This window comes from Neomonachus schauinslandi, chromosome 7, assembly GCF_002201575.2.
Source record: "Neomonachus schauinslandi chromosome 7, ASM220157v2, whole genome shotgun sequence".
Lineage (NCBI taxonomy): Eukaryota > Metazoa > Chordata > Mammalia > Carnivora > Phocidae > Neomonachus > Neomonachus schauinslandi.
Window position 1 is genome coordinate 122,096,915 of NC_058409.1, and position 27,859 is coordinate 122,124,773.

At 33.7% G+C, this 27,859-nt stretch overlaps 1 protein-coding gene across 1 annotated transcript in view; it reads right to left on the reverse strand.

The window, feature by feature from the left end:
- The window catches only part of NIPBL (NIPBL cohesin loading factor), a 202,673-nt gene that overhangs the window by 27,378 nt on the left and 147,436 nt on the right, over positions 1 to 27,859 (reverse strand). The window contains exons 17-32 of the mRNA XM_021700498.2: positions 26,064 to 26,295; positions 25,102 to 25,253; positions 24,451 to 24,531; positions 23,626 to 23,726; positions 22,178 to 22,316; positions 20,180 to 20,262; positions 19,462 to 19,594; positions 18,468 to 18,611; positions 15,718 to 15,807; positions 14,444 to 14,658; positions 14,227 to 14,329; positions 13,529 to 13,627; positions 13,281 to 13,427; positions 10,453 to 10,587; positions 9,525 to 9,623; positions 8,152 to 8,205 (exon numbers count right to left, since the gene is read on the reverse strand). Of these exons, the coding sequence (XP_021556173.1) occupies positions 8,152 to 8,205; positions 9,525 to 9,623; positions 10,453 to 10,587; positions 13,281 to 13,427; positions 13,529 to 13,627; positions 14,227 to 14,329; positions 14,444 to 14,658; positions 15,718 to 15,807; positions 18,468 to 18,611; positions 19,462 to 19,594; positions 20,180 to 20,262; positions 22,178 to 22,316; positions 23,626 to 23,726; positions 24,451 to 24,531; positions 25,102 to 25,253; positions 26,064 to 26,295 (2,007 nt within the window). The remainder of the gene's footprint in view (positions 1 to 8,151; positions 8,206 to 9,524; positions 9,624 to 10,452; positions 10,588 to 13,280; positions 13,428 to 13,528; positions 13,628 to 14,226; positions 14,330 to 14,443; positions 14,659 to 15,717; positions 15,808 to 18,467; positions 18,612 to 19,461; positions 19,595 to 20,179; positions 20,263 to 22,177; positions 22,317 to 23,625; positions 23,727 to 24,450; positions 24,532 to 25,101; positions 25,254 to 26,063; positions 26,296 to 27,859) is intronic.

The window sequence follows — 27,859 nt, forward strand, 5'->3', positions numbered from 1 at the left end:
CAATGTCTCTTGAAATATCAGCTTTTTCTAGTATGCACATCAAAACTCTTCTAATCTCTACATATTATCCAGTTCCAAAGCCACTTCCACATTATTTGTTTTCAGCCGCATCTTACTTTTTGGTACCAATTTCTGTCTTAGCTTGGGCTGCTATAACAAATACTATAGACTAGGTGGCTTAAACAGAAATTTATTTCTCATAGCTCTGGAAGTTAGGAAATCTAAGACCAAGGTGCCAGCATCATCTGGTGAAGATCCTTTTCCTAGCTTGCAGATGAGTCTTCTTGTATACTTATATGGCAGAGAGCAGAGAGAGATCATCTCTCTTGTGTCTCTTCTTAGAAGGGCATTAATCTGATTCACAAGGGCTCCACCCTCATGATCTAATCATCTTCCAAAGGCCCCACCTTTGTATCACACTAGGGATTAGGCTTCAACATATGAATTTTGGAGACACACAAACATTCTGTCCACAGCATTCTCTGAGGAATCCTCCTGAGGAAGGAGTCCCATACTCTATGGAAAATATACTGTTAATTTTTTCCCTAACCTTCCCCAAAGGGACCTATGGTCTTTCATCAGGTTAACTGTACATTGGAGAAAAGGAAATGATCAGACCTTTTAGGGATTATTAGATGCTGGTTCTGAACTGGCACTAATTCCAGGAGACCCTAAAGGTTCCTTTAGGGTAGAGGTGGAGTTTGGAGGTCTTGTGGTCAATGGAGGTTATTATAACTCTGGTCTGTTTCACATTGAGTCCAGTGGGTCCCCAAACACATCCTGTGATTATTTCTCAGTACCAAAATGAAAAATTGGAATAGATATACACAGCAGCTGACAGAATCCCCACATTGGTTCTTTGATCCATGCAGTGAGGGCTATTATGGTGGGAAAGGCCAAGTGGAAGGCATTCCCACGAGGAATGCTTTTACCCAGGAAAATAGTATATTGAAAGCAATACTACATTACTGGAGGGGCTGTCAAGATTAGTACTATCATCAAAGACTTGAAGGATGCAGAGATGGTAATTCACACCACCTTCTCATTCAACTCACTTAACTAGCCTGTGCAGTAGACAGGCAGCATTTTGTTCTTACTGGAACAGACACTCTGGATACAGACTTGCCTTCCCTGCATGCAGTGCTTCTGCCAAAACTACTACCTGTAGATTTATAGAATGCCTTATTTACTGTCATGGTATTCTACACAGAATTACTTTTGATCAATGAAGCAAGTGGCTTGATAGAACATGGAATAGACTTTTGAAGAGTTACATATAGCACCAGATACGTGGCAATATCTTGCATGGCTGGGGCAAGATTCTCCAGAAAGCTCTATATGCTCTGAATCAGCATCCAATATTTGGAGCTGTTTAGCCGACAACCAGGATTCACAGATCAGAAATCTGCAAGGGGTGGAAATGGGAGTAGCATCACTCACTATTACCTCTAGTGACCCGCTAGCAAAATTTTTGCTTCTGGCAACTTTACGCTTTGCTGATCTAGAGGTTTTAGTTCCAGAAGGAGCTTCCACCAGGAGACACAACAATGATCCCACTGAATTGGAAGTTAAGATTACCAACCAACTACTTTGGGCTCCTCATGCCTCTGAATCAACAGGCAAGGAAGGGATTAGGTACTGGCTGGAGTGACTGACTAGACTACTACTCTATAATGGAAGCAAGGAAGAGTATGTCTGGAATATAGGAGATCCCTCAGGGCAAGTCTTAGTATTACCATCTCCTGTGATTAAGGTCAATGGAAGACTATACCAACCCAACCCAGGCAGGACTACTAGTGGTACAGACCGTTCAGGAATGAAGTCATGGGTCACCCCACTATGAACCAAGACTAGGTGAGGTCCTTGTTGAAGGGAAAGGGAATAGACAGTGGGCAGAAGAATGCAGCCATGAACACATTACAAGGTATAGAAACAAAAACTTTAACTGTCATGAGCATTTCCTACTTAATTTTTTCCTCTTATTCCCTTACCATAGAACGTAAGAGGTACTGACTTAATATCATAGTATATTTAAGTCATGGGATATCAAAGAGAAGAGTAAATATCACTCAAGGACTTAATTTTTTCGGCTGGGAAAGAGGTTAGTGCATTTTCGGTTGTATGCAGGATAGCTGTATCATGTTAGGTGTAACAATGACCTTGTTACTGTTTTTTGGAAATGAAGTATGGTTAAAGAGATGTATATAGGTGCCAAGTTGACAAAGTGGATTTGTGATGGTTAATTTTATGTGTCAGCTTGACTGGGCCATGGAATGCCCAGTTATTTGGCTAAATATTACTTCTGGATATTGGTGAGGATGTTTCTAGATGAAATTCACATTTGAATTGGTGGACGCAGTAAAGCAGACCATCCTCTCTAATTTGGGTGGGTATCATACAAGCCATTGAGGGCCTGAATAGAACAAAAGGTGGAGGAAGGAAGAAACTGACTATTCTCTGTCTGAGTTGGGACATCAGTTTTCTCTTGCACTCCAACTGGGATTTATACCATTGGCTACCCTGGTTCAGGCCTTCAGACACAGACTGAACTACACCAGTAGCTTTTCTGGACTTCTAGCTTGCAGACAGCAGATTTTGGGATTTAAGAGCCTCCACAATTGCATGAGCCAATTCCTTATAATAAAACCTTTTCTCTCTCCTCTCGGTATCTTGTTAGTTCTGCTTCTCTGGAGAACCTTAGTACATGACCCTTCCATGTCAATCCCTGGCCCTCTGCAACCACTCTTCTGAATTTTTCCAATACAGACTAGTTTTTGCCTCTCCTAGAACTTTATATAAATGGAATCAGAATATGTACTCTTCTGTGTAAGTCTTCTTCACTCTGTGTAATGTTATTATTATTCATCTAAGTTGCTGTATGTTTCAGTAGTCTCTTCCTTTAAGATGTAGGGTACTATTAAATTACATGAATATATCAATTTTCCTATTCATTCAATGGTTGATAGAGTATTTGACTAAACTTTAAGGACATCTTGTTTTAGATTACAAAGGCCAGGAACACATGAAATATAGGTTATTCAAGTTTTTTCAACTACCTGTATTTTCTGTTTTAAAGATTTTATTCATTTATTTGAGAGAGAGAGAGAGAGAGAGAGAGAGCAGGCGCGCTTGAGAGAGAGCACATGTCGGGGAGGAGAGGGGCACAGGGAGAGAGAGTAGCAGACTCCCACCTGAACAGGGAGCCCGACATACATGGGGCTTGATCCCAGGACTCCGGGATCATGACCTGAACCCAAGGCAGATGCTTAACCCACTGAGTCACCCAAGCGCCCCACCTGTATTTTCTTATAAATTAAAAAAGGACCATGGTCTTGGTTCGTAAGCAATGAAAATGAGTGGCACTAGAAAATCAATTCAATTTTTGTGTACCTGTCATAGGGATATGATAGTGGTTTAAATTAGACTACTTTATAGACATAAAAAAATACAAGGACTTTCATGATAGAAATTTTTCTTTCACATGCTACTGAAAAATGGCAAAAAAAGCTATGAATTCATTAAAGGTTATGAAGGCAATGAATCTGCATACATTTAAAGTGTGTATGTATATATAACATATTAACAAAATTATTTAGTTGGTGGACAGTTTGGTGCATGTCTGATTTTGAAGCTATAGTACTCTCTAAGTTTCCCTAAAAAAACAAAGAAACCACATTCCATGAGTTGAGAATCACTGATCCATAAACTCACTCAACATACAAATAATAAAAATGAGAAATAGTGGAAACTGGATGGAGTGGAATGTGTATATGAGCTCATGTGGAAATAGTTGAAGTGTGTTAATTATTTTTTTTTTTAAGATTTTATTTATTTATTTGACAGAGAGAAAGGGGGAACACAAGCAGGAGAGCAAGAGAGGGAGAAGCAGGCTCCTCACTGAGCAGGAAGCCCGATGTGGGACTCAATCCCAGGACCCTGGGATCATGATCCAAGAGGAAGGCAGACACTTAACCAACTGAGCCACCCAGGCGCCCGAAGTGTGCTAATTATTCTTTAAAAAATATATATATATAATTCTTTAATTATATATTAAAAAATATATATATATATTTTAAACTCTACCCCCAGTGTGGGCTCAAACTCACAACCCCAAGATCAAGAGCTGTATGCTCTACCAACTGAGCCAGCCAGGCGTACCCATGTGCACTAATTATTCTTGACTCAAGAATTTCCAATGATTCTAGTAGTCCATTCTCTATATCCTTCTATGCATACATGTTGTTATAACTGCTATAACTGTTACATGCATCTATAATAAATATTTTTAAGCTTTATTTCTTTCATTAAACTAAATTCTGCTAGTCTAATGACTGTATCACAAAGTCACAGTGTAACTGATAAACTAAACTGTTAGAAACTAAAGTAAAATTAGACAATAGGGAGAAAGGACTGAATGAACAACTAGCTAAAGAGGACTAGAAAGTAAAGATATAAAGAACACAGAACTTACTGCTAAGAGATTATAAATCTAGTCATCTCCTTTCTGCTTCTAACTTGCCAATAATACATATGGATATTATCTTAGATCCTTTTTTGGAATACTAAATAATGACATTTCTGATAGTGACAATTAATTTGTACTCACTTATTGTAATTATCAGATGAAACATGTGGTTGTAGAGTCCTTTAGAAATTATTATGTCCCATCTGGAATGGCTGACATAAATATAACTAAGATGGTCACAATGCTTTGTAATATACAGCTAATTATTTGACTTAGGAGGGAAATGATATCAAATATATTATGTAAAATTATGAAATAAAAGATGATATATGGAAGATGATTTAGGAAGAGAACCTAAGATATTATAGACTGAAGAACATAAGCAAATACCATGAAGATGTTTAAAAAAGGCATCTTAAAAATTTTTTTAAAAGCAACCTATTACTGCACACCATCAGATGGCTAAAGTTAAAATGAATGACAAAGGGAGGTGGGAGGGATGGGGTGGCTGGGTGACAGACATTGGGAAGGGTATGTGCTATGGTGAGCGCTGTGAATTGTGCAAGACTGTTGAATCACAGACCTGTACCTCTGAAACAAATAATGCAATATATGTTAAAAAAAAAAAAAAAAGAAGAAGGTAGCAGGAGGGGAAGAATGAAGGGGGGGAAATCGGAGGGGTAGACGAACCATGAGAGATTATGGACTCTCAGAAACAAACTGAGGGTTTTAGAGAGGAGGGGGGTGGGAGGATGGGTTAGCCTGGTGATGGGTATTAAAGAGGGCACGTTCTGCATGGAGCACTGGGTGTTATGCACAAACAATGAATCATGGAACACTACAACAAAAACTAATGATGTAATGTGTGGTGATTAACATAACAATAAAAAATTAAAAAAAAAAAAGAATGACAAAACCAAGTATTGGTGAGAATGTAGAACACTGGAACATTGCTGGTAGAAATACAAAATGGTTCAGCGATTTTGGAAAGAGACTGGCAGTTTCTTACTCACCACATGACCCAGCAATCACACTCATACAAATTTACCCAAGAAAAATAAAAACACACATCCACACAAAAACTTGCACAAGAATATTCATGGCAGCATTATTCAGAAAAGTCTAAACTGGAAACAGAAATCCATAAATTTGTGAGTTCATAAAGAAATTACCATACATCTGTACTACTGATAATAGTCAACATTAAGAATGAATAAAATATTAGTATACCAGCAACATTTTGCTAATTAAAAGAAGTCAAACACACAAAAAACTACATGTTGTATGTATGATTCCACTGATATGAAATTCTACAAAAGGCATAACTGTAGTGACAAAAAGTAGACAGGTAGTTTCCCAGGGCCAAGGGAAGAGGACCAACTACAAAGAGTCACAAAGAAGCTTTGAAGGGTGATATTCCGTATCTTGATTGTGCCTCAAGAAAATAATTTTGATGACTGTTAAAAATATCATTAAACATACAGAAGTAAACAGAAATAAATGGACTTAACTAGACAATAGATTGTTGATATAATCAAACAGAAAAAATTTATTTCAAGAAGGGCTTTTAATGGGGTGCCTGGGTGGCTCAGTAAGTTGAGCATACGACTCTTGATTTTGGTGCAGGTCATGATCTCAGGGTTGTGAGATGGAGCCCGCTTAAGATTCTCTCTCTCCCTCTCCCTCTGGCCCTCCACCCCCTTCAAAAAAAAAAAGAAGACAGACTTTTAATAATATATCTTTAGTAAGCTATAGATAAAAAGAAACGCAGAGCAATCTTAAAAACTGTATCCAATAATGTTGTTATTAATATAGTAGGGCAAAGCAAGTAAGAAATTATGTTCCTTTCCTTGGGAACCAAGATTTTTAGCCTAAAGGAAAGAATAAAACCAAAGAAATAGACTTTCATAATAAAAAATTTGAATAAAACAATCAATATAAATTCTTGATTTATTTTTGCCTTTCTAAAAAATACACATTTTTTAGCTCTATCCTCTGGAAAAGGCCCAAAGCTATGATAACCCATTAGCAAAGAACATCTGCAGCATCCAAATCCAAATTAGGGCTCTTTGGAAAAATGGCTGATTTCAGGTTTGGGGCAGAAAATGTGCAAGTTGAGTCTAGGACATCTTGTAGAGGCAAAAAGTGATCGGGTTACAAAAGAGTAATAAGGTTGTATCAAAAGGATACAAGACCAACCTGAAGGGGCTACCACTGGGCAAAGATGGGACAATCTGAACTTCAAAAAGACTTATGATTACAACGTTTTAAATATAAAGACAGGGCAGCTGGGTGGCTCAGTTGGTTAAACGTCTGACTTGATTTCGGTTCAGGTCATGATCTCATGGCTGTGAGATCGAGCCCTGCAAAAGGCTGGCGCTGGGCATGGAGCCTGGTAAAGATTCTCTCTCCCTCTCCTTCTGCCCTTCCCCCTCCTAAATAAAATAAAATATAAAGACATACAAATCTGTTCATTTACGCTGATATTAAAAAAATGAACAAACTCATTATAATAGGTACACCAGATTGACAACATCTAAACTGAAAGATCACTGAAAGTAGGATAAACAAACATGTGCCTCCTGATGTGATGCAGTAATATTCAGCATCATCTATGAAGTATCTTGTCTCCTACTCCCAAAACTGAACTTCAATATTATTAAGGCTCTAGATCTAAGAGTCTACAGAAAATAAAATAAAATAAAATAAAAATGGTGAAGAGAGGAACAACTTAAATGACACCAGAAGGAAAACATCTATGAAATCTAGAATGTGGGACATTCTATAGGAAAACATATAAGTGGCATGAAAAAAAAGAGGGGTGAGGGGTCGACTATCATAGATTAAGAGAAGAGACTTAAGAGCCATATCAACCAAAGCAACTGCAAACCAAATATACAAATACATTTTTGAGACAGTCAGGGAAATATGAACATTGAATAAGTAATTAGATATTAGGGAATAACTTATTAATGTTTATTTTGATATAGATGATAATGATATTCTGGTTACTTTTTAAAATTTCTGTTAAAGATAGACATTAAAATGTTTATGGTGAAATGATATAAAGTATGGGGTTTGCTTTAGAAGTATTATAACCAAGAAAAAATAATTTAAAAAAATAAAGGGGCAGGATTAGAGATAAAATAAGATTGGGAAAATGCTGATAATTTTTGAAGCTGGGTGATGGGTACTTCTATCTATTTAAAAATTTCTGAAATAAAAAATTCATAGGAAGATAAACATTTCCATTATGAGATTTTTAAAGAATAACAATTGTGGTTTAATTCTGTACTATTATAGGAAATTCTACACATTTTTATAACATGTCAAATAATGTAAATATGTATTTAATGCAATCTGTACATCTGTAGATTTCATGTCTAACATTTAAATTAAAGGGATAAGAAAAAAATAATTATCTGGAAGGCAGAGAAGATAGAATTTCAATTACTGATTTAGAAAACTTACTTATAACAGGCAATTGAATAATTGATTAAATAGGGATATTAACCAATACATTCAGCCTAATATACTGAAATAATAATAATAATAAATGTTCTCCCTCAAAAGGCAAATTCTTAAAAAATAACTGAAAAGGTTCTTTTAAATCATAAAGCTTACAAAGAACTGACCTTCTATTAAATTTCATGTTATTTGTTATCAGGAGTCAAAATAACACTCACGTTTTGAAGGAGTTGCTCAAACCAGTCATATCCAGTATCTCTGCATGCTGCAACCTAAGCGGGAAAATATGGTGAAACTATCAAAATTAGAAATTTATTTAAAATCTGAAAAACAAAACAAAAACCAAACCTTTGCTATGTTTTAGCCTGAGGTATATAAATGTCTCAATGCTCTCATTTAAAAAAGTATTTTTAAAGTAAACTGTTCTTTTAGTAAACCAATAATTTACCAATGCTAAACAATTTTATTTTAAAAACACTTTAGAAGATATTCAAAAAATTAATGTATTGAAATTAAATAAGGTATTACAGGAAAGGTGGATGGGAGGATGGGTGAAATAGGTGAGGGGGATTCAGGAGTGCATCTGTTGTGATGAACACTGGGTGATGTATGGAAGTGTTGAATCACTATATTGTATACTGGAAACTTATTACACTGTATGTTAACTAACTAGAATTAAATAAAAACTTAAAAAATATATGATATTACATTTTGAATTATAACTTCAATTAGTCAGAAAAATCTGTAAGGTTTAAAACAACACAAATAGAAATATTTGCTTATTATTTTCCTTCTAGGTAGCAGATTTAAAGACATGAGTGAAACAGAGATGAACTTGTAAAAAAACTTATGTTCAAAACATAAAAAGTATTCTGGGTCAAAAAAGTTTATAGCTTATGTATATAATTAAACATAATGAAACTAATCTTAACTCATGTTTTCTGAAAAAGTACTATCTCATTTGAGGTTGCTATCCCTAAGCTACTGTTACCTATTCATCCACTTCTCCTCCCCCTCTCAGTTTTCAGTCAGGGGAGGAATACGGAAAATTTCAGTATCAGTGCTTGTAAGTAAACGAATGCCAAGAAGTGGTTATGTAGAAATACCAATCTCGTCTTCTTTGCAGCCCTTGAGTATCTCCAGAAATGTAAAGTAAGGGAAGTACAGTTGACCCTGAACAATGCAGGGTTTAGGGATGCTGACCCCTTGCACAGTTGAAAATCTGTGTAGAACTTTAATTTCCCTAAAACTTAACTTTTAATAGCCTACTGCTGACCCGAAGCCTTACCAATAACAAAAACAGTTGATTAACACATATGTTGTATGATATATGTATTATATACTATACTCTTACAGTAATGGAGTAAGCTAGAGGAGAGAAAACAGTAGTAAAAAAAATCATAAGGAAGAGAAAACCGTATTTGCTGAAATAAATCCGTGTATAAGTGGACCTGTGCAGCTGAAGGGTCAACTGTAGTATTAAATGTCAAGATTAAGCAAATATCTCATCATTGTCTCTCTCTTTGTATGAGGGGGTAGGCCTAAACTAGGTCTGCACCCACAGGGACCACACCTTTGTTTGAGTCCTTACCACATCAGTGATGTTTAAAATTTTCCTTGTCATTGCTTCTTTGTCATTGTGCGGAGTTGGAGTAAACCAGAGTTTTTGGAATGTTTCATTTACTAATTTCTAGAAGAAAGAAAATTTCAAACTACACAACTACAACAAACATGGCAAAATTCTCAATCCCAAATTCTCATTAAAACCCAAAACAAAGTTGGGGCACCCGACTGGTTCAGTCACTAGAGCATGCAACTCTTGATCTCTGGGTCATGAGTTCAAGCCCCATGGTGGGCAAAGATTAAAAAAAAAAAAAAAAATCCCAAAGCTATAAATAAATAATCAAAAAATAAACTACCATAAATTTTTGGCATGAATTTCTCATTTTTTAAAAACAATCATCAATTTCTTAAATTTATAATCTTCTTCAATTGGTAAGAATTTTAAACAGGTGATACTATGCCTAGCCTAGGAAAGCTGCATAGTATACCCTCAAATGTTTTTGATCAAACTAAAAAATATTTTTACTACTTTTGGGGAGAAGTTGCTAAAAACAAACACAAAAGCAAATATAGGGACAATCATATACACATAAATTCTTTAATGAACAAGATCAAACTTTCAAAGAAGTATTTATTAACTTAGAAAACCAAATACATACCACTTGAAAATTAATTTGATAATAAACTTCCTGCATATAATGTAATCACTACAATGACATTAAATATTATAATTCAATTAGTTGAGAGATCAGATTTTATTTATGTAAGATCTAGAAATAAAAATGTAAGAAAGTATGTGTTTTTTGAATTTATAATCTAAAAATGTTGACTCACTTGTAAAGGTTTTATAAGTCATATTTTACATATATACCAACAAAATTTAGATACAATAAACATTAAATTATTTAAAACACTAATGAAAAATGAATTTTAAAGTAGTCACCATTTCATCTTACCTTAATGCCCTCTTCATCATTGACTCTGCGAATCATTTTTACACACATTTCCGTAATTTTTGGAAATGTTGGTTGTTCAATACAGATGTCTCTTAGAATCTTTATTACCCTTTTCCTGACACTGATACCAGTATCCTAAGAACAGAAAAGTATTTTTAAGTATCAGAATAATCAAGCTGCTCAGATGTATGAAATGTGATAAAATGAAATTAGAAAATAAATACCATCAAGCAGTCTATTGACTATTAACATGATAAAGATGGTCTATATATTTCTTCTTTCTGCTTTCTTATTATTGTTACTACAAATATGGATTATATTGTTTTACTTTTAAAATATGATATCCAAGACATGCAAAAATATTAAACAGCACTGAACACGAGACTAGGACATAAGCTCACCAAAATTAAATGGGATAACAAATATGAAGCTTTTAGAATAGTGGCACTTAAACAGCATATGAGGTTTTTTTTTTTTTTTAAGATTTTATTTATTTATTTGACAGAGAGAGACACAGAGAGAGAGGGAACACAAGCAGGGAGAGTGGGAAAGGGAGAAACAGGCTTCCCGCCGAGCAGGGAGCCCGATGCAGGGCTCGATCCCAGGACTCTGGGATCATGACCTGAGCCGAAGGCAGATGCTTAACGACTGAGACACCCAGGCGCCCTGCACATGAAGTATTTTTAACAAAAGTGTTAAATCTAAATCTAATCGAACCATTGTCCCAATCATCTTATAGTTAATAAGAAATACAAGAAACAAAAGAACAAATTAAAACCGTGAGGAAGTAACAAGACTGACTCTGTCCTGTTTAAATGAGTCAGTGTCATGGGGGAAGTGTATAAAAAAGAGAGAATACTCTAAATTTTATTTTATTTTTTTTTAAAGATTTTATTTATTTATTTGACAGAGACAGCGAGAGCAGGAACACAAACAGGGGGAGTGGGAGAGGGAGAAGCAGGCTTCCCGCTGAGCAGGGAGCCCGATGTGGGACTCAATCCCAGGACTCTGGGATCATGACCTGAGCCTAAGGCAGCCGCTTAACAACTGAGCCACCCAGGCACCCAATACTCTAAATTTGAAAACATGATCATCAAATGCAAAGTATGATCTTTGACTGGATTCTGTTTAAAAAAAAAAAAAAGAGAGAAAATAAATTTTTTCCACCAATTTTGGGGACAGTTGGAGAATTTGAATATAAACTGGTGATTAGATGTATTTAGAGACTGTTAATTTGGTTGGGTGAGATAATGGTTTTTGTTTATAAGGGCAGTACCCACATTTTTTGGAGAGGTAGGCTGAAGTATCCACAGAAGAAGTAGCAAAATGTTTAATTTAAACTAATTTAGCAAAAAATATAGATGAAATATGGTGGTAGATACATGAGTGTTCACTGCACTTACTCTTAACTTCACAAATTTTCATAATTAAAGAGTTTTAAAAATAAATAAAAAGCATTGGACACTTAAAGTACAAATTATTTCCATTATGCATTCTGACAATCGTGAAAATATTTTAGGATATACTACTTGGGTAGGTGCTGTCAGTTCATTAGCTTTGAGAATCTTCTTGATTTTGCCTTTCATTCTTGAAAAGACTAAGGCACTAAAAGGAAAAAATTTCTTCCACTCTTTCCTTAAATTCTGTTTCAATCAAGATTTTATGCTAGTTGAAGCTGAAATTATCTTGAACTCTCAGTCACATAATATTCTGATAGCAGACTAAAGGTGATAAACTCTTGTCATTGTGGGAACACCCAATCCTGTGCCTGACACACCTCTGTTAACAGAAGTCAGTATGCCTACAGTGGGTGATGTGGAGATTCCACAGATATTCTGTAATGCCAATATTTCCTGTTTCCTTTTATTATCTAGGAAAAGGCTTTAGGACCAGAGAATTCCATGACATACAAGAAAAGCATATCTTAGAATAGTATTTCTTAAGTTTGTTCTTAAGACTCAAATGGCTTTCTCATTTCATTTGCAGGTATCTAAAGTTTGCCATAATTCAGCTTTAAGGAAACATGCAGATATACACAAAGGATCCAAAAATATAGTCAGATACCAAAATTCTGCACTTAGCTCTCAATGAAATAGTTCTTCTTGTTTATATACATTCATACAAATTTATTCTAGATTCCTGTCCAAAATATTTATGCCATTGTAGTTCCTATCATTTGTGTAAACTTGCCCCATTAAAAGGCAGTACTACTTGAAAAAAGGAGTCCAATTTTCGACAATGATTTGTTTTACAGTATCGAGCAGTCCTCCTCTTGAAACATGCCCTTCTTCAGTTCTTTGTTTGGGCCTGGGGCTGAGTGGGTTTGAAATCGGTGTCTCCTGCCCTTGCTGGCACTCTGTCCAATGATTAGCACTCTTAACTCTCAGCTCAAGGTAAGGTAGGAATGGAGGACCTTTTTTCTACTTTCTAAATCTGGGAGACTGGAGATTAGAATCTGCCCAATACTTTGCTGTCCAGCCACCACTTTCTGGATTCGATTCTTGGCACCAGGAGTACCTGCTAGCTTCCCCTGCCTTCCAACCCATTGATTTGTCAGCACTATAGGGTCACAAACCTTAGCTTTTAATTCTCAATCTGGTTTAAACTGTCTTTAGGGTGGATATGTGAAATAAACATTGACAGGTTTTCTGGGGGTTGGGGGGGGGAGAAACATGTCCCCCTTTAGAAAGTTGCTACAGTACAGAGATTAGGCAATATAAATATATGACTGATATCTACTTTTCTAGTTTAACAATTTAAAAAAATGTGATACTAGAAAGGCAAAATTATATTTATGCATCATAATAAAAATGACAAAACAAACATACCAATATTCTTTCAATCAGCATATCATAATACTGCTCAGCAAGCTGAGGTCGACAAAGAACAAATCGACCTAATAATTCTACTGCTGCTTCTCGAACACTAGTGGAGTTATCCATTAATCGTCCATGAACTCCTCGTTGCATATCAAGCTAAAGGAAAATGAAGAAAATATAATTTATACTAAGTAGAGCTAATATTTTAACTTGAATGCAGTACTCAAATAAGAAGAATCATTTGTGCTCTTCTTTACCCTTGCTAGAATACTGGGGTCTACAGCAACAACCTCAGATAAACACTTCATTGCTTTTGTTCGAACGGCAATTGCGTTTTCACCAAGAACTCGAAGGATCTGCCAAGCAAACATTGATATTTTCAAAATTTTAGTATAACATTTACAAAAAATAACATGAAAACATGCAAAAGAAATGAAAATACTGTATTTACATCCCTTTAACTTTTATATGAGTAAAAGATGTTATCTTACTGATCCAAAGTTTTAACTTGAAGGTCAGTACAGTAAGTGAGGCATTCTATACTCTAGGGCCTTTCCTTTATCCTGGCATTCTCGATTAAACCGGTTTTTTATTGCTATGTTTCATTTGCAAAGACACGTAGCCCTACTAAAACCTTGCTATGAGTAACTAATTCAGGATATTTAGTATCATTTAAGTAATAATTTGGTAATTCAGTAACAACATCATTCTACCTACACCATGTATGTATATTCATACAGATATATACCCATTTATCTGTAAAACAACAATCAATACGTAAAAGTCAAGCAAAAAAAAAAAAGACCTTTAACAAATATGGAACACAGAAACAAATGCTACTTTCATAATCTCTTAAAATATCTGTTCTCAACAACGAATAGACATAAACTACCCCACAAATATCCATAATCAGAAAAACCAATATCACTGCATAAGGAATTCTGGTCCAGTTTACCTGTGTCAAATAAATATCAAAGCTCTGGGCAAACGGCCTCATAGAGGCCAAGTATCGAACAATCAAACAAGCATCATCATAGTCCACAGTATCAGAGTTCATCCTACAACAGAAAGTCATTAAATTTTTATTTATTTAATTTTTTTGCAAAGAAGATAAATAGGTATCAGAGACATAACTAACTGAAAATGTAAGATGCTTTCTCTCTGGATCTTACTTTAATGTGCTGAACTGAGAAGGTGTGGTTTTGATAATGCTTCTAAGAAACTTTTTCCGGTTTTCAGCTCGATGCATGATTTGACCAGTTGTCTCAACTTCCTTCGCATGATGTGTTCCTTCAGATGATTCTTCATCTTTTTGTGTTTTCATCGCTTTTTCTGTTTCCAGAGTTGTGTCACGGAACCACTGGGCTATATAGAATTTGCGAGAAAACTGAAAAGAAAATAGATTAAGACTTGAGCTTGATGAAATTAGCGAAATTTCAAAATGAAATCAGTAACAAAATTTCTAATCCATTGATAAAATGCTCACTCTCAGGAATAAATATTAAGGTGTACTTTAAAGCAACTTCCAGCAGATAAAAACAGATTTTAAGAAAGCTGGAAGGTTTGACTATCGAATGATAGAAAACTTATTATTTTACTTTGTCTTAACACTTGTATTAATGATGTCAAAAGATAATTTGATAAACACAGTTGTATTAAATCTAGAATACTACTATCAATTACTTAACAAATGACAGTATCACACATAGGTCAGTAAAATTATACAGAAGATAGGTCAACTGGGAAAGTTTAGAACAATAGGATACAAGTCTAAAGGTAAAAACTTTAGTGACTTTCAAAATACCCCCTTACTTCTTCAAGAAATACACAGCCAGTTATTATTGAAATATTTTAACACTGAGGCACACCTATAATCTGTTCCTTTCAATGCAGACCGAAAACCAGCAGTAGTTGGCTGAAAAGCTTAGTTATCTCTTTAGACTGCATATCTCATCAGCAAAAAAAATAAAGAAGTACCCTACTGTATGCACACTGTTTCCTCATACAGTTCATAAATTTTATATACGAACCTATTATACTAATAATTTGGATATATAATATACATAAAAATATAATTAAGGATTATATTTAAAAATATACACATGGAATTCTAATACCTTCTTTTCATATGCTAATAGATTACCTCAAGCACAACCTGGGCCATGTCTACTGTGAGAAGCAATGATCTAGCTCAGTCTCAAAGATAACTATGAAAAGATGTCTATTTCCCATGTCACACCATTTTAGTGTAATATAATATCTACCAGAATTTCATGAGACAAATCAATCTATAATCATTCTTTTTTGTTTAGATCATCAAGTACCCTTCTGTTTCAAAAATCAGTATTCCAAATAACTTTCCTTTTCAGGACACTTCTCAATTTTCTTTCAGACCTAATTTGAATCTGATGTGTTATTTCCAAAAAAAGGGAGAAAAGGTTCCTACCACTAGTGAAGGATCGGTCTCAGTGTTTTCATCCAAGTAATCAAGCAATGCTTTCTGCAGTTGTTGTATTTCATCTTCTCCTCCTGAAACCTACAAAATAAACCAAGTAAGAACAAAAAAGATATGGGGCGCCTGGGTGGCTCAGTCAGTTGGGCATCTGCCTTCCGCTCAGGTCATGATCCTGGAGTCCTGGGACGAGCCCCACATCGGGCTCCCTGCTCAGCGGGGAGTCTGCTTCTCTCTCTGCCCTTCACTTTGCTCATACTCTCTCCCTCTCATAAATAAATAAAATCTTAAAAAAAAAAAAAGAATGCTATTTTTGAAAAACATTATTAATTGATAGCTGAGACTGAGACTGGCCTCTATTTTTATGAACTATATGTCATCTTTATTTGAAGGAGGTGCATAGGTAGTGGGCATAAATATTATCAGAATAATGTGTTAAGTATTCAGAAACAGGGGCGCCTGGGTGGCTCAGTCGTTAGGCGTCTGCCTTCGGCTCAGGTCATGATCTCGGGGTCCTGGGATGGAGCCCCGCATCGGGCTCCCTGCTCTGCGGGAAGCCTGCTTCTCCCTCTCCCACTCCCCCTGCTTGTGTTCCCTCTCTCACTGTGTCTCTCTCTGTCAAATAAATAAAATCTTTAAAAAAAAAAAAAAAAAGTATTCAGAAACAGGAAGGTCCTAGCACTGGTTTTCTGTATGGAAAAAAAGAGGCCATTCCAAACTTTAATGTAAAAATGGAAACTGTTATTATCTGTTTTACTATTTGTTATAGCTGTCTTTGGGATATTTAAAAACATTCTAAAAGAGAAATACTTTTATTTATAATACAAAACAGTACTTTATTTCATGTAGGATATTAAATATATGTTCACTTGATCTAGGAACAGAAAGATACTGACTCTTAAGGTCCTGTCATGAACAATATACAGCGAGAAACCGTGAGCTGACATTCATGTCTACAGCTTATACTCTAGCTTTACCACACAAAATGCCAATATGGTTTAGAATATCTCTAAGTAGAAAACAAAGACTAGAATAACCCATGTTCTAAGAGTGTGGCGAAATGGATACATGGAGAAATCCATCATAGCACTGTAAACTAGGACAGTGTAAATTGTCCAAAAGCAAGGTGGAGGTATGTCAAGAACTGCAAGAATATTTACAAATGATCCCTCCCCTCAAGTTTTACAGTGTACAACCGACATGATCATATGTAATGAAGAAGTCCTAGGTCCACTCTAAGAAATACTGAAACCTGGCACCTAGGTCTTTGTTTCTAAATTACCATTCTCCAATAAAAAGAACCAGTAGTATTTGGTGAAATGGCAGATTCCAGGGCTGAGGCAAGGAAAGTAAAAGAGGATCAAGGATCCTGAAACATCTTGTGCCACAAAGTTCTCAAAGAAAGATGGGATGGGAATATATAAAAAAGATACAAAAGCCAGCTAAAAGGGGCTCTCACTGGTTATATCTAGGACAATCTGAGCATTAAAATAATGATAGCAACAAATTACAACCTATGAAACAGAATAGGAATGGCAGCATTATTTTAGATGGGAGTATCATATTAATGGTAATTTCTTGCTTTTCAAAAGTGTACTGGGATATTTAAGCAAGAGTTCTTGTTTATAGAAAATATACACACTAAGCAGTGGTTCTCAAACTTTAGCATTCATTAGAATCACCTGGAGGGTCTATCAAAAAACAATGCTGGGCCCCACCTATAGGAATTTCCTATTCAGTAGGAGAGTCTTTAGAATTTGCATTTCCAGCAAGTCCCTAGGTGATGTTAATATTAGTACTTCTTGTCCAGGGAATCATACTTTGAAATTCAAGGGTAATGGGGGCATTAAGTTTGCTCAAATAGTTCAGAAAAAAAAAAAATGAACACACAGATATACGTGACATATACACAGACACACACAGATACACATGTATATTTTGCATGCATGTAAATGTTGCACAAAATAAAGCAAATGTTATAAAATATCAACAATTAAGGAATTAAGGAATTTGGGTGAAAGGTTTGTGGGAACCCTTTGTACTATTCCTCTTTTTTGTGTTTAATATATAAATTATTATATTAGTAATATAAATTATTTCAAAATACAAAGTATACTAAAAAAAATGTAAAAGGCATTTCTAATGGCCAGCATGAATATGGCTATGAATGTTAAAAAAAAAGAGTAGAAAGAAAATGAAAACAGTTGTATATGGTAGGATTAGAGATCATTTACCTAATAATTTTCTTAAGTCACTTTTAGCATTAGTAGCACCTCACGCACACTTAAAAAAAAAGTGAAGCAATAAAACACTTTTTCTGCCAGACATGAAATACCTATTTAATAAAATGAAAGGAAGACCTCCTTACCTTTCCCCAGTATAAAAAAATTATCAAAATTCAAAGGTATAAAATGACTTGACTGGGAATGCTAAATCATCTTAGTAAACTAAAGATTTAAATAAAACTTAAACGAAACAGAAAACAGCATCATACATTTATAAAAGCAGTTCACAGAAAGAAAGTAAACTAAGGATTTATATAAATCACTTAAAAGTTCCTGTTAGACACTATAATATACCCAATGGTATTAACTTTCTCTGTGGGGCTTTTGAAAAGCCCACTTTTAGAAATGTAAGATCTTACTTTGAATCTATAAAATGAAATGCAACACTAATATAAGAATACCTAAAGAAAGTACTTAACTAATATTTATCCTCATAATTTTAATCCTTTATCTCAATACCTGTTTTAAAATTCGTTCTATAGACCCTTGATCCATTTTGCTTGTAACAGCATCTTTCCTTAATCGTGCAGCAACAGTTCCAAGGTAATCAAGAGATGCCACTCTTAAAGCCATCTCTGTTGACTTGTTACTGAATTGATGAACCTAAACATAAAAATAATTTTAATTTAATCAATTTATAAATTTTTAATAGCAATTTATCATATAAATTCCAAATCTATGTTGTATTAGCTGAAAATTTAAACAATTTTTGTGATATTGTTCCATAAGTGACTGCCTTTTGAGAGTTTCTGGAATCTGACATTTTCATTAAAAAAAAAAAGCATATATTAATCCTAAGAACACAGTCATTTTCTTTAAATGTAGGCTCAACTGCTTGTGAAAAATGGGATATTACTGAATAAGAACTTTTTATGCTGGAATTCTAATGCCTATGAAATGTTATCTTGGTTTCAGAATAGCATTACTACATTTTCTGGTTCACAGAATGTAAGTTCCCAAAAGCTTTGTAACAATTTGCATTGCACAAGTTTAAATAAATTTTAAAAATAAAAAGAGAAATCATAATATTTCTTTGCATTTTCCTATTGTATTACATGAGAACTAGAAAGTGTCATGTTTTTAGAAATACTCTTAATGATGACAAAGTGTTCATGTTAATCAGTTTCATGCTTTGAAATGAATTAACTGCAGTAACTTATGACTCAGTGTTGAGATGCTTTTAACTAACAATATGGCACTTCCAAACCAAAGAAAAAAGTTTTTAAAGCACTGCTACCTTATGTAATGAAATGAAAGCACCAAAATCACAAGATTTCAAAGTTTTCTACAAAATACTGACAATACTGTGTACAGTTATGCACATGCAAAAATAAAGATGCAATGGTCATATTTCCTTACACATTTTTAAAGAATTCATCATCTGTGAATCAGAGTACATCCTCATTATGTTGTCTTCTAGTAATCTAATAATCTTTAAATGCTATACTCTTACCAACAGTCTCCCTAACAAACTAAGGAGTAGTTCAGCAGCTGGCCATTCAGGCTTATTGACTGTTGAAAGAAGGTCTTGAACAAAATTTTCAAATAGTGGTCTGTAATCTTCTTCACCTTGCTTACTACCACATCTGTTCGAAGATAAATAGTGAAAAGGCTGTGAATTTAGGTGACATGTCTACCAATATGATTGAAATTTTGTTAACTAAGTTTTCTTTTCCCCATATCTAATAACAAGTTATAAGAGAGTACATTAAATATAACATGGCATAAAATGAATCTATTTCTCAAATCTCATTCTTGCCCCTGCTAGGGAATTCATTTATTGCCTAGTATAAACACTACTTTTCAGCAAGTACACCACATTTTTAAAAATGACCACTCTTTCTCTGAGATTACCACAAATGCTTATGAAGGCCGACTAAACCACTCTCTACAAACTTTCCTATTCAATTAGAATTCTCCAATATTTACTGAAGAAAAATTACAGAATTTCAATCTAGTACTTCAACTTGTGGAGTCAAACATGTAAGTAAGTTCCCAAGAAGATTTTAGTATTTCAAATGCCTCATTTTAAAGATTAGGAGACCAAGGACAAAGGTGACATATTTAAAGTTCAGGTTATGGCAGGAAATTGGATTAACCATTTACTTAAAATAAATGAACTATTTTCTATACTGGGGAAATAAAAATCAGATTATATTAGTTTTGCTCACTTTTTAAGGAAGATGGAAAGGAAGTTTTGGGCTGTTCTCATGGCTGTTTCATAAGAGTTGGTAATGACAACATCTTGGTCAACCTAGATTGAGAAAAATGAATTTACATAGATATAAGAATCAAAAAAATAAGTTCATTCAGTTACTACTGTCATGTTATTACTGAATAGGGGCAATACATTTAAACATTAAGAAGCTTATGGGGCACCTGGATGGCTCAGATGGTTAAGCATCGACTCTTGATTTCAACTCAGATCCTGAGATGGAACCCTGCTATGGGCGTGGAGCCTGCTTAAGTTTCTCTCTCTCCCTCCCTCTGCCTCTCTTCCTCTTCCCTCTCTAAAAAAAGAAGCTTAAACTATTCTTTTATATATAAAGACAGAAGCTACAATTAGTAAACACATTTCAACACTTTATAAAAACTAAGTAAAAATACTGAGTTTATTTTAGTTTATTAAAATATGAAAGAGTAACACACAAATGTGGTTAGCAAATGCAGTATCAATAATTTCTTATGATCTAGGTCAGAAGAAGAAACTGATTGAAACTACAAAAAGAATTTAGAAAAAGACATTTCAAGTTCCAAGTTTAGGAAATGCTGCAATACAATACAAAATAAAATTCAATTCCTTCATGAGAAATTTCAAGATTAAGATATAAAGTCAATTCAAAGTTGTGGAAACCCAAAGGTGAAAAAATACATGAAAAAGCTCACTAGTTACCAGGAAAATGCAAAACAGAACATGGTATTTCAGACTACTAGGCAAAATCTAAAAGAAAGAAAATAAACTAGAATACTAATTTTTTGAGCAAACCGACAAGTTCTAGTAAAGTTAAAAATACATGTACAAAAAAATATACATGTACACTATGATTTAATATTCTACTTCTAAGTATACCTAGAGAAACTCTTAAATCGTGATACAGTTATAGATGTTTAACCCAAGTCAAGAGAATCTGGTATTAGCTATTATGTATTAAAAACAATGTTGACTGAAGAAACAGCTGTAAATATGTCACTATATCATTTACATAAGTTTAAAAAATTCTACGTCAGGGGTGCCTGGGTGGCTCAGTCGTTAAGCTCTGCCTTTTACTCAGGTCATGATCCCAGGGTCCTGGGATCAAGCCCTGCATCCGGCTCGCCGCTCAGCGGGAAGCCTGCTTGTCCCTCTCTCATTCCCTCTGCTTGTGTTCCTTCTCTCACTGTGTCTCTCTCTGTCAAATAAATAAATAAAATCTTTAAAAAAAAAAATTCTACGTCAAATGTATGCAGATAACTATATAAATAAGTAAATGGAGGGAGATAAACATTCTCGTGATACCTGTCACCAAAGACAAGGAAGGAAAGACTGGAGAGAAAACAATCAGATTCGGAGAGTGACCTCAACTTTTTTGATAGGCATTTTTCACTTATTTACTTACTTAATTATATACTATTATACACATACGCAAAATTCTGAAAATAATGGAAGAGAGAAACAAAATCATTCCTGTTTCTTTTTAACCTTTTATAATAGTATAAGAACCTGGAAAAATTGTAAGCTTTGATGGGTAAAAGCTACAAAACCAAGAGCAAATCTTAGCTATAGTTACTCAACAGTGAGGCATAAACTCATCTTCTGCACGGGAATTACATTAATCATATTACAATTATATGTTATGGAGTAGTACAGATATTATATATTATAATATTCACTTGCACATTCACTATCTAACTTCAAACTTAGTGGTTGGTATGAAAGGCTTGTTAGCTATTATCATTCTCATTTTATAGCCAAAGAAACAAACTTGGATTAAAATGATCCATACATCTCATGACTGGTAGACAAAATAGTCAGTACCAGAACCCATGTTTCCTAAAAATCAGTCTAGTGCTCTACAAGGATCCTAAAGACCAACCATAAAGCTCTAATTAAGAACGTCAGTTTTGTAAAAATGGCAGAGAATTTAGGTGCTTCTTCCTATAAAAGTACAAAGTTATAAAAGATTCCTTACTTTTTTATTTGAGTCCTCTTCTGAATTAGAGTCCTTCTCTGATGATGGTAAGTGTACAACACACTGAATTAGTTGTAACACCAGTGCTGTAACCATCTGAATATACATAGGCTCTCCATCCATATCACTACTATTTAACCTTTAATGGAGAAGAAAATATTTAAATCATACAAAGAATGAGAATTTCACTGTACATGTCATCTATCATCTGAAAATTTCAGGATGCTTTACTAATATTTCTAGGCATTATCTTTAGTCCTTGTAATAGTGTCCTTAAGTCAAATTATTTTTAATAAATTAGAGAAAGTACCAATTCAATGTCTATACATACTTAAATAATTAAAATAGTCAAAGGAAAATGCAGTATTTAATACAAATTTCTATACTCTATATGCAGTGCAGGCAAAGATTTATACATGAAAAATGTCAAATATTTCTCAAAATGATTTTTAAAATGAGCAAAGTCTTCTAGATTTCCAAATGCCCATACATTCTGGTACTCATTTTCTTATTAAAATCTGATACACAGTCAGCTCTTGATCATCTGTGGTAGGGTATGAGGGCAGTGGCATAGAATATAAAAAAACCAAATTTAAATCTTTAAGTCTAAAGATACTGTAAAGGTGTAAGAATTCTCTTATATACTGATAATTATTTTACATAAGACAGCCTTCAAAACAATCTAAATATAACCCTATATGCCAGGTCAACACACTTAATCACTCAGGAAATTATAAGTTATGATAATGATGATGATTCCCTAGGACAACAAAGACAATAATGCTGACTACAGCAGTGGATAACATTTCTTAGTTACCCTGTTGCTTAGTGATTTAAGAGCTTTTAATCTTCTCGTCTATTCTCCATACTGCTGCCAGAGTAATCTTCCAGCTTTTAAACATATTATTTAATGACTTTCTACTTGTTAAGGATTAAGTCCAAGTTCCTTAGTATGGCTTATAAAACACTTGAACTGCCTTTGACTTTTTCAAGTCACATTCCCTATCATGGCTTAATCAGGGATGATTTTGCCCCTCAGGGGACATCTGCCAGTGTCTAGAGAAAATTTTGGTTGTCACAATTGGAGGGGGTGGGTAGGTGGGTGGTTCTCTTGTCATCTAGAAGGTATAGGTCAGGGATGCTGCTAAGCATCTTACCATGTAAAGAACAGCCTTTCACAACAAAGTATTAACTGCCCAAAATGTCAAAAGCATCATGACTGAAAAACCCTGTCACAGATCTTTACACCTGAGAATCAATGAACTTCTCTTTAAGTCCCCCAAACATGCACTGTTTTTTCACATATCTAAGCTATTCTTCATGCTGCTCTGACTAAATTGCCTTTTATTTGATCACTAAAATAAAAATCACAGTTGAGGAATAAATTTATAAGGACTACAATATAATGTAATTCTTCACTGTACTTAGCCTTTGATATAATTAGTTACCTGAAGTTCCTCAAACTCCTCTTGCTGGTTGGTAATCTTGCAAGTGAAGTAAAAATTTCTTCCAAAATTAACTGCCTATGTTTTTCGTATCTTGAGAATACCTGTTTAGTAATTATAAGATTTCAAATTTAGTTTATATTTATTTGAAAACAAAAATGATATTATATCACATGATAAAAAATATCATCTGCCATTTACAATGAAAATGTTTTCAACATCTTCAATGACAGTGACTTAATTTACACAACTTTTCCATCATTAATTACAACATTCTTGTAGAAGTCAGAGTATACTAGTTTCATTTAGAGGAGTATACTATCTTGGAGATGGAAAGACAAAATGTAAATGATTTTAAACAATTCTGATTTAATTGTAGATATTAAGGAATTATTAATGGAAATATTTTTTAAAAATTTAGAAGGGAAAAATAAAACAAGACAAAATCAAAGAAGAAGACAAACTGTAAGAGATTATCATAGGAAACAAACTGAGGGTTGCTGGAGGGGAAGGGGTGGAGGGATGGGGTAACTGGGTGATGGACATTAAGGAGGCACATGATGTAATGAGCACTGGGTATTATATAAGACTGATGAATCACTGAACTCTACCTCTGAAACTAATAATACACTATGTTAATTAATTGAATTTAAATAAAATAAAATAAAAATTTAGAAGAGTTTAAAATATAAGGCAAACAAAAATAGTCCTTATGCTGAAATAAATCTATGGAAAACTTCAATCTGCATTAAATTTTGCAAATTTGGATTAAATGATATCAGTATTATTTTTCCAGGGGGATAACTAAAAGTACGAATTTATACTTACTGCAGTGACTAACTTAATGGCACATAATTGTAGTTCACTGACATTTTCCACAAAAAATGGTGTTATTCCCATTGATGATACCTGCACACACAAAACGTAATCGGTATACATCTCTACTTGATTTCGGTAACATTCTACCTTAACTAAATTCCAAAACATTTATAAACTTACTGGAAAAAACTGAGAGGTCATTTTCTTTCCCCTCATTAATCATTAGTATCAATCTAGTTCCTTCTCTGCTCCTTTCACCCTCAAGCACAGTACATTAGTACATACTTTCTTTCCATAGCCGCCATTCCTCTGATCTCCACATTTTGGGTTGATAAATGTTACAATATAAAGAAACAATACATTTTGCTACTCTGGATGAAAATATTCTGGCATATTTCAAAGGAAGTAATCATTTACCTTTCAAAGAATTAATGGAGTTTAGAGTTTATACTATATTCACCTATCTTTTGCCCTAAATGTTTCTTTTTAAAACTTTCCTGGACTTGTATTTCTTCATTTTATATATATTCTGAATGGAAAAAATTAACATAGTGCTGGCATTATTACCGAGCGAGCAAGGTTATACTGAACTCACTTAGACCCTCTATTTTTACATAGTTTGGTCTAAAATTGAACAAAATGCCTAAAAAAAAAACTTACCTGAAGAATTGTTGTGTCTGTAAGAAGCTGTATCTCTAGCAATTCTGATAAGCTGCTAACAATGTCACAAACTTTATTATAAAGCATTACTATTACTCTCTGCTTATGGGTAGAACATTTAGCCCGTTTTGCCTTTGAACTTAACAAGCCTCCTAAAATGAAAGAAAAAATTCAAACAAGTAATTTATCAACTTTTAATAATTTTTAATAAACAGTAATAAAATTGTATTCTGAATTAAGAGAACACTTTTTTTTGGGGGGGGGGGATTGTGCTACATAAAAATATAACCTGGCAAATAAAGCTGGTTATTTATTAAAACAGAATATTATTCCCTAGGGATATCTAGATAGCAAGTAATCATTCTTATAACAGATAATCTATGGTACATTCCAGTGGCTACTAAATTCTTGTAAAATATGTATCTTTATTTCTATTTTTTCTCATTGGTGCAGGACAGTAAGATTATATTTCCCTTTAAATTAACTTGCAATTATTAAACAATAAGTAATTAATTGTAGATTATTCATAAACCAAGTATGTCCCCTTCTCGTTAAATGTACATGTTAACTATTTCACTGCTAATTTATTAAGGTTATAAATAAGAGAAAGATTATACATCTTGAATCAATCCATTTTGTAGATAACTAATATTCTGCATAAAATTAGGGTGAAGTGATACATAGAACCAGAAGCTAATATTATCTGGGATTTTCCCTGAACAGTAGAAATTACTTCCATTGTATGTAAATATTTGTTAAAGAAATTATACTTGAACAAGTACTGGATTAACTAAAAGTTCTAACTCTAGCCAAATCAAAGCCAGTATTTATTATAATTTACATGATCTAGTAATTTTTGTGCCATTTTAAGTTATTGCATTCTGACCCATCCAACATAATAAAATTAACAGATAATTTTGACATAATATTCAAAAACTTCCAATATAAAAAGGCAAACTAACCTCCGTGAGGATCTAATCTGTAAACAGGATCATACTGAGGATAGAGTGTATTCTGCAAATGAAATTTAGTGTACTGTATAACTCTTTCAATTACATCCTCAATATATACAGCTTTTGGCATGTTAGGGGATGTCATAATGTTGATAGTTGTAAGACAGGCATCTGCTGATTTTGTAACTCTCTCCATAATAAGGTCTCTCCATAATCTTTCTTCTTCTTCAGTATCATTATTCTATAAAACAGTACATTGTTAATGAAATGGAAATAAACGTATTTATGTTAAAATATTAAAAAATTATGATATATTCGGTTTTCATGGTGTTTTGATGTATATACATTTCTTTTTTTTTAAGTAAGCTCTACGCCCAATGTGGTGCTTGAACTCATGAGCCCAAGATCAAGAGTCATGTGCTCTATCTACTGACTGAGCCAGCTAGGTGCCCCGATGTATGTACATGTATATTCATAAACATCAGGAATGAAGTACAAATACTGATGTTACTTTAAGATTTTTGTTTCAAAGTTTTCAAATATAATATATTCTATCTCCTAATTCACCACTAGATGACACCCCAATAACAAAATTATAGTATCTTCCATGTACTTTATCCAAACCTAAGATTTTAGGAAAGACTGTAATTGTATATAAATAATTTGGTTTGGAGTATAAACATGATAGTCAAAACTTTGCAAGTTCTGTTTGCTGTTCTGAGAACAAAGCGAAAATTAAAATGACAAATGGTAGAGCTGCATTTAAAAGTAGTAAAATGTTATTGACTCAATCATTCCCATTTGTTTTTCAAAAACACAGTATTTTTGAAAGATACTAAAAAGTGGTTATTATGCAGACTACCGAAAACATAATTTATTTTCTAAAATGGGTAATTCGACAACTGACAGAAGACTGCATTTTAATTTACACACTAGTAACTTACATTACCAATGGGAAGGAGTGCTTTTAATCTCATTGAGAGTGAAAATCCTTCTATCACATGTTTACTTATGAAATACTAACTTTATACTCTAGGAATACTTTCAAATGCATGCTATTCAAAGCATATACACTGGGAAATGAAGCAAATAAAAGCACGATATATGTAAAACAGAGAAGGGCTTTCCAATCACTAATGCCTACAAACTCCATTACTTTTTTCCTAACTCTCTAAGCTTTCTTCCATTTAACTGCTTACATACCTACTCAAAAAAATAAGATAAAGCAGATTTTCTTTAATATTAAAAATTGCTGTATGGAAGAGTCAGTTAAGGAGGTTTATCATTCATGTAAAATGTTAAGATTATCTGCAACACATTAAATATTGTTACGGCTTCAGGAATTAGAATAATTTCATTAAGATTGAGTCAGCCAGCTCTCCAGAACTCTAGATTCTTGAGATTAATTATAGTTTCTTGTCAAAGTGTTTCAAATATAGTTTGAAGACTAAGGATATAGCAGATTGCCACTACTGGTTTCTCTAAGCCCTTTGTTTCTTTCTTTTTTTTTTTTTTAAGCCCTTTGTTTCTGATTCAAAAGCTGATTTAAAAAGGGCATTGGAAAAATACAGATATATTTAAGAAACCATAGAAATACATCTGAGTTTATTTTTCTACATTTTTTATTCCATGTAGATCACTTAGCAATCCTGTGGCTTCGGCAAACTCAAAAACATTTCTCTTATAAGATCCAGCACATGTACTAAATATATACAGTATATATGCATATATGAGATTGCTTCTTGGCCTTTTGGCTAAGATCAAGTATATGCATATATGAGAATGGAAATACACATATCAAAAGT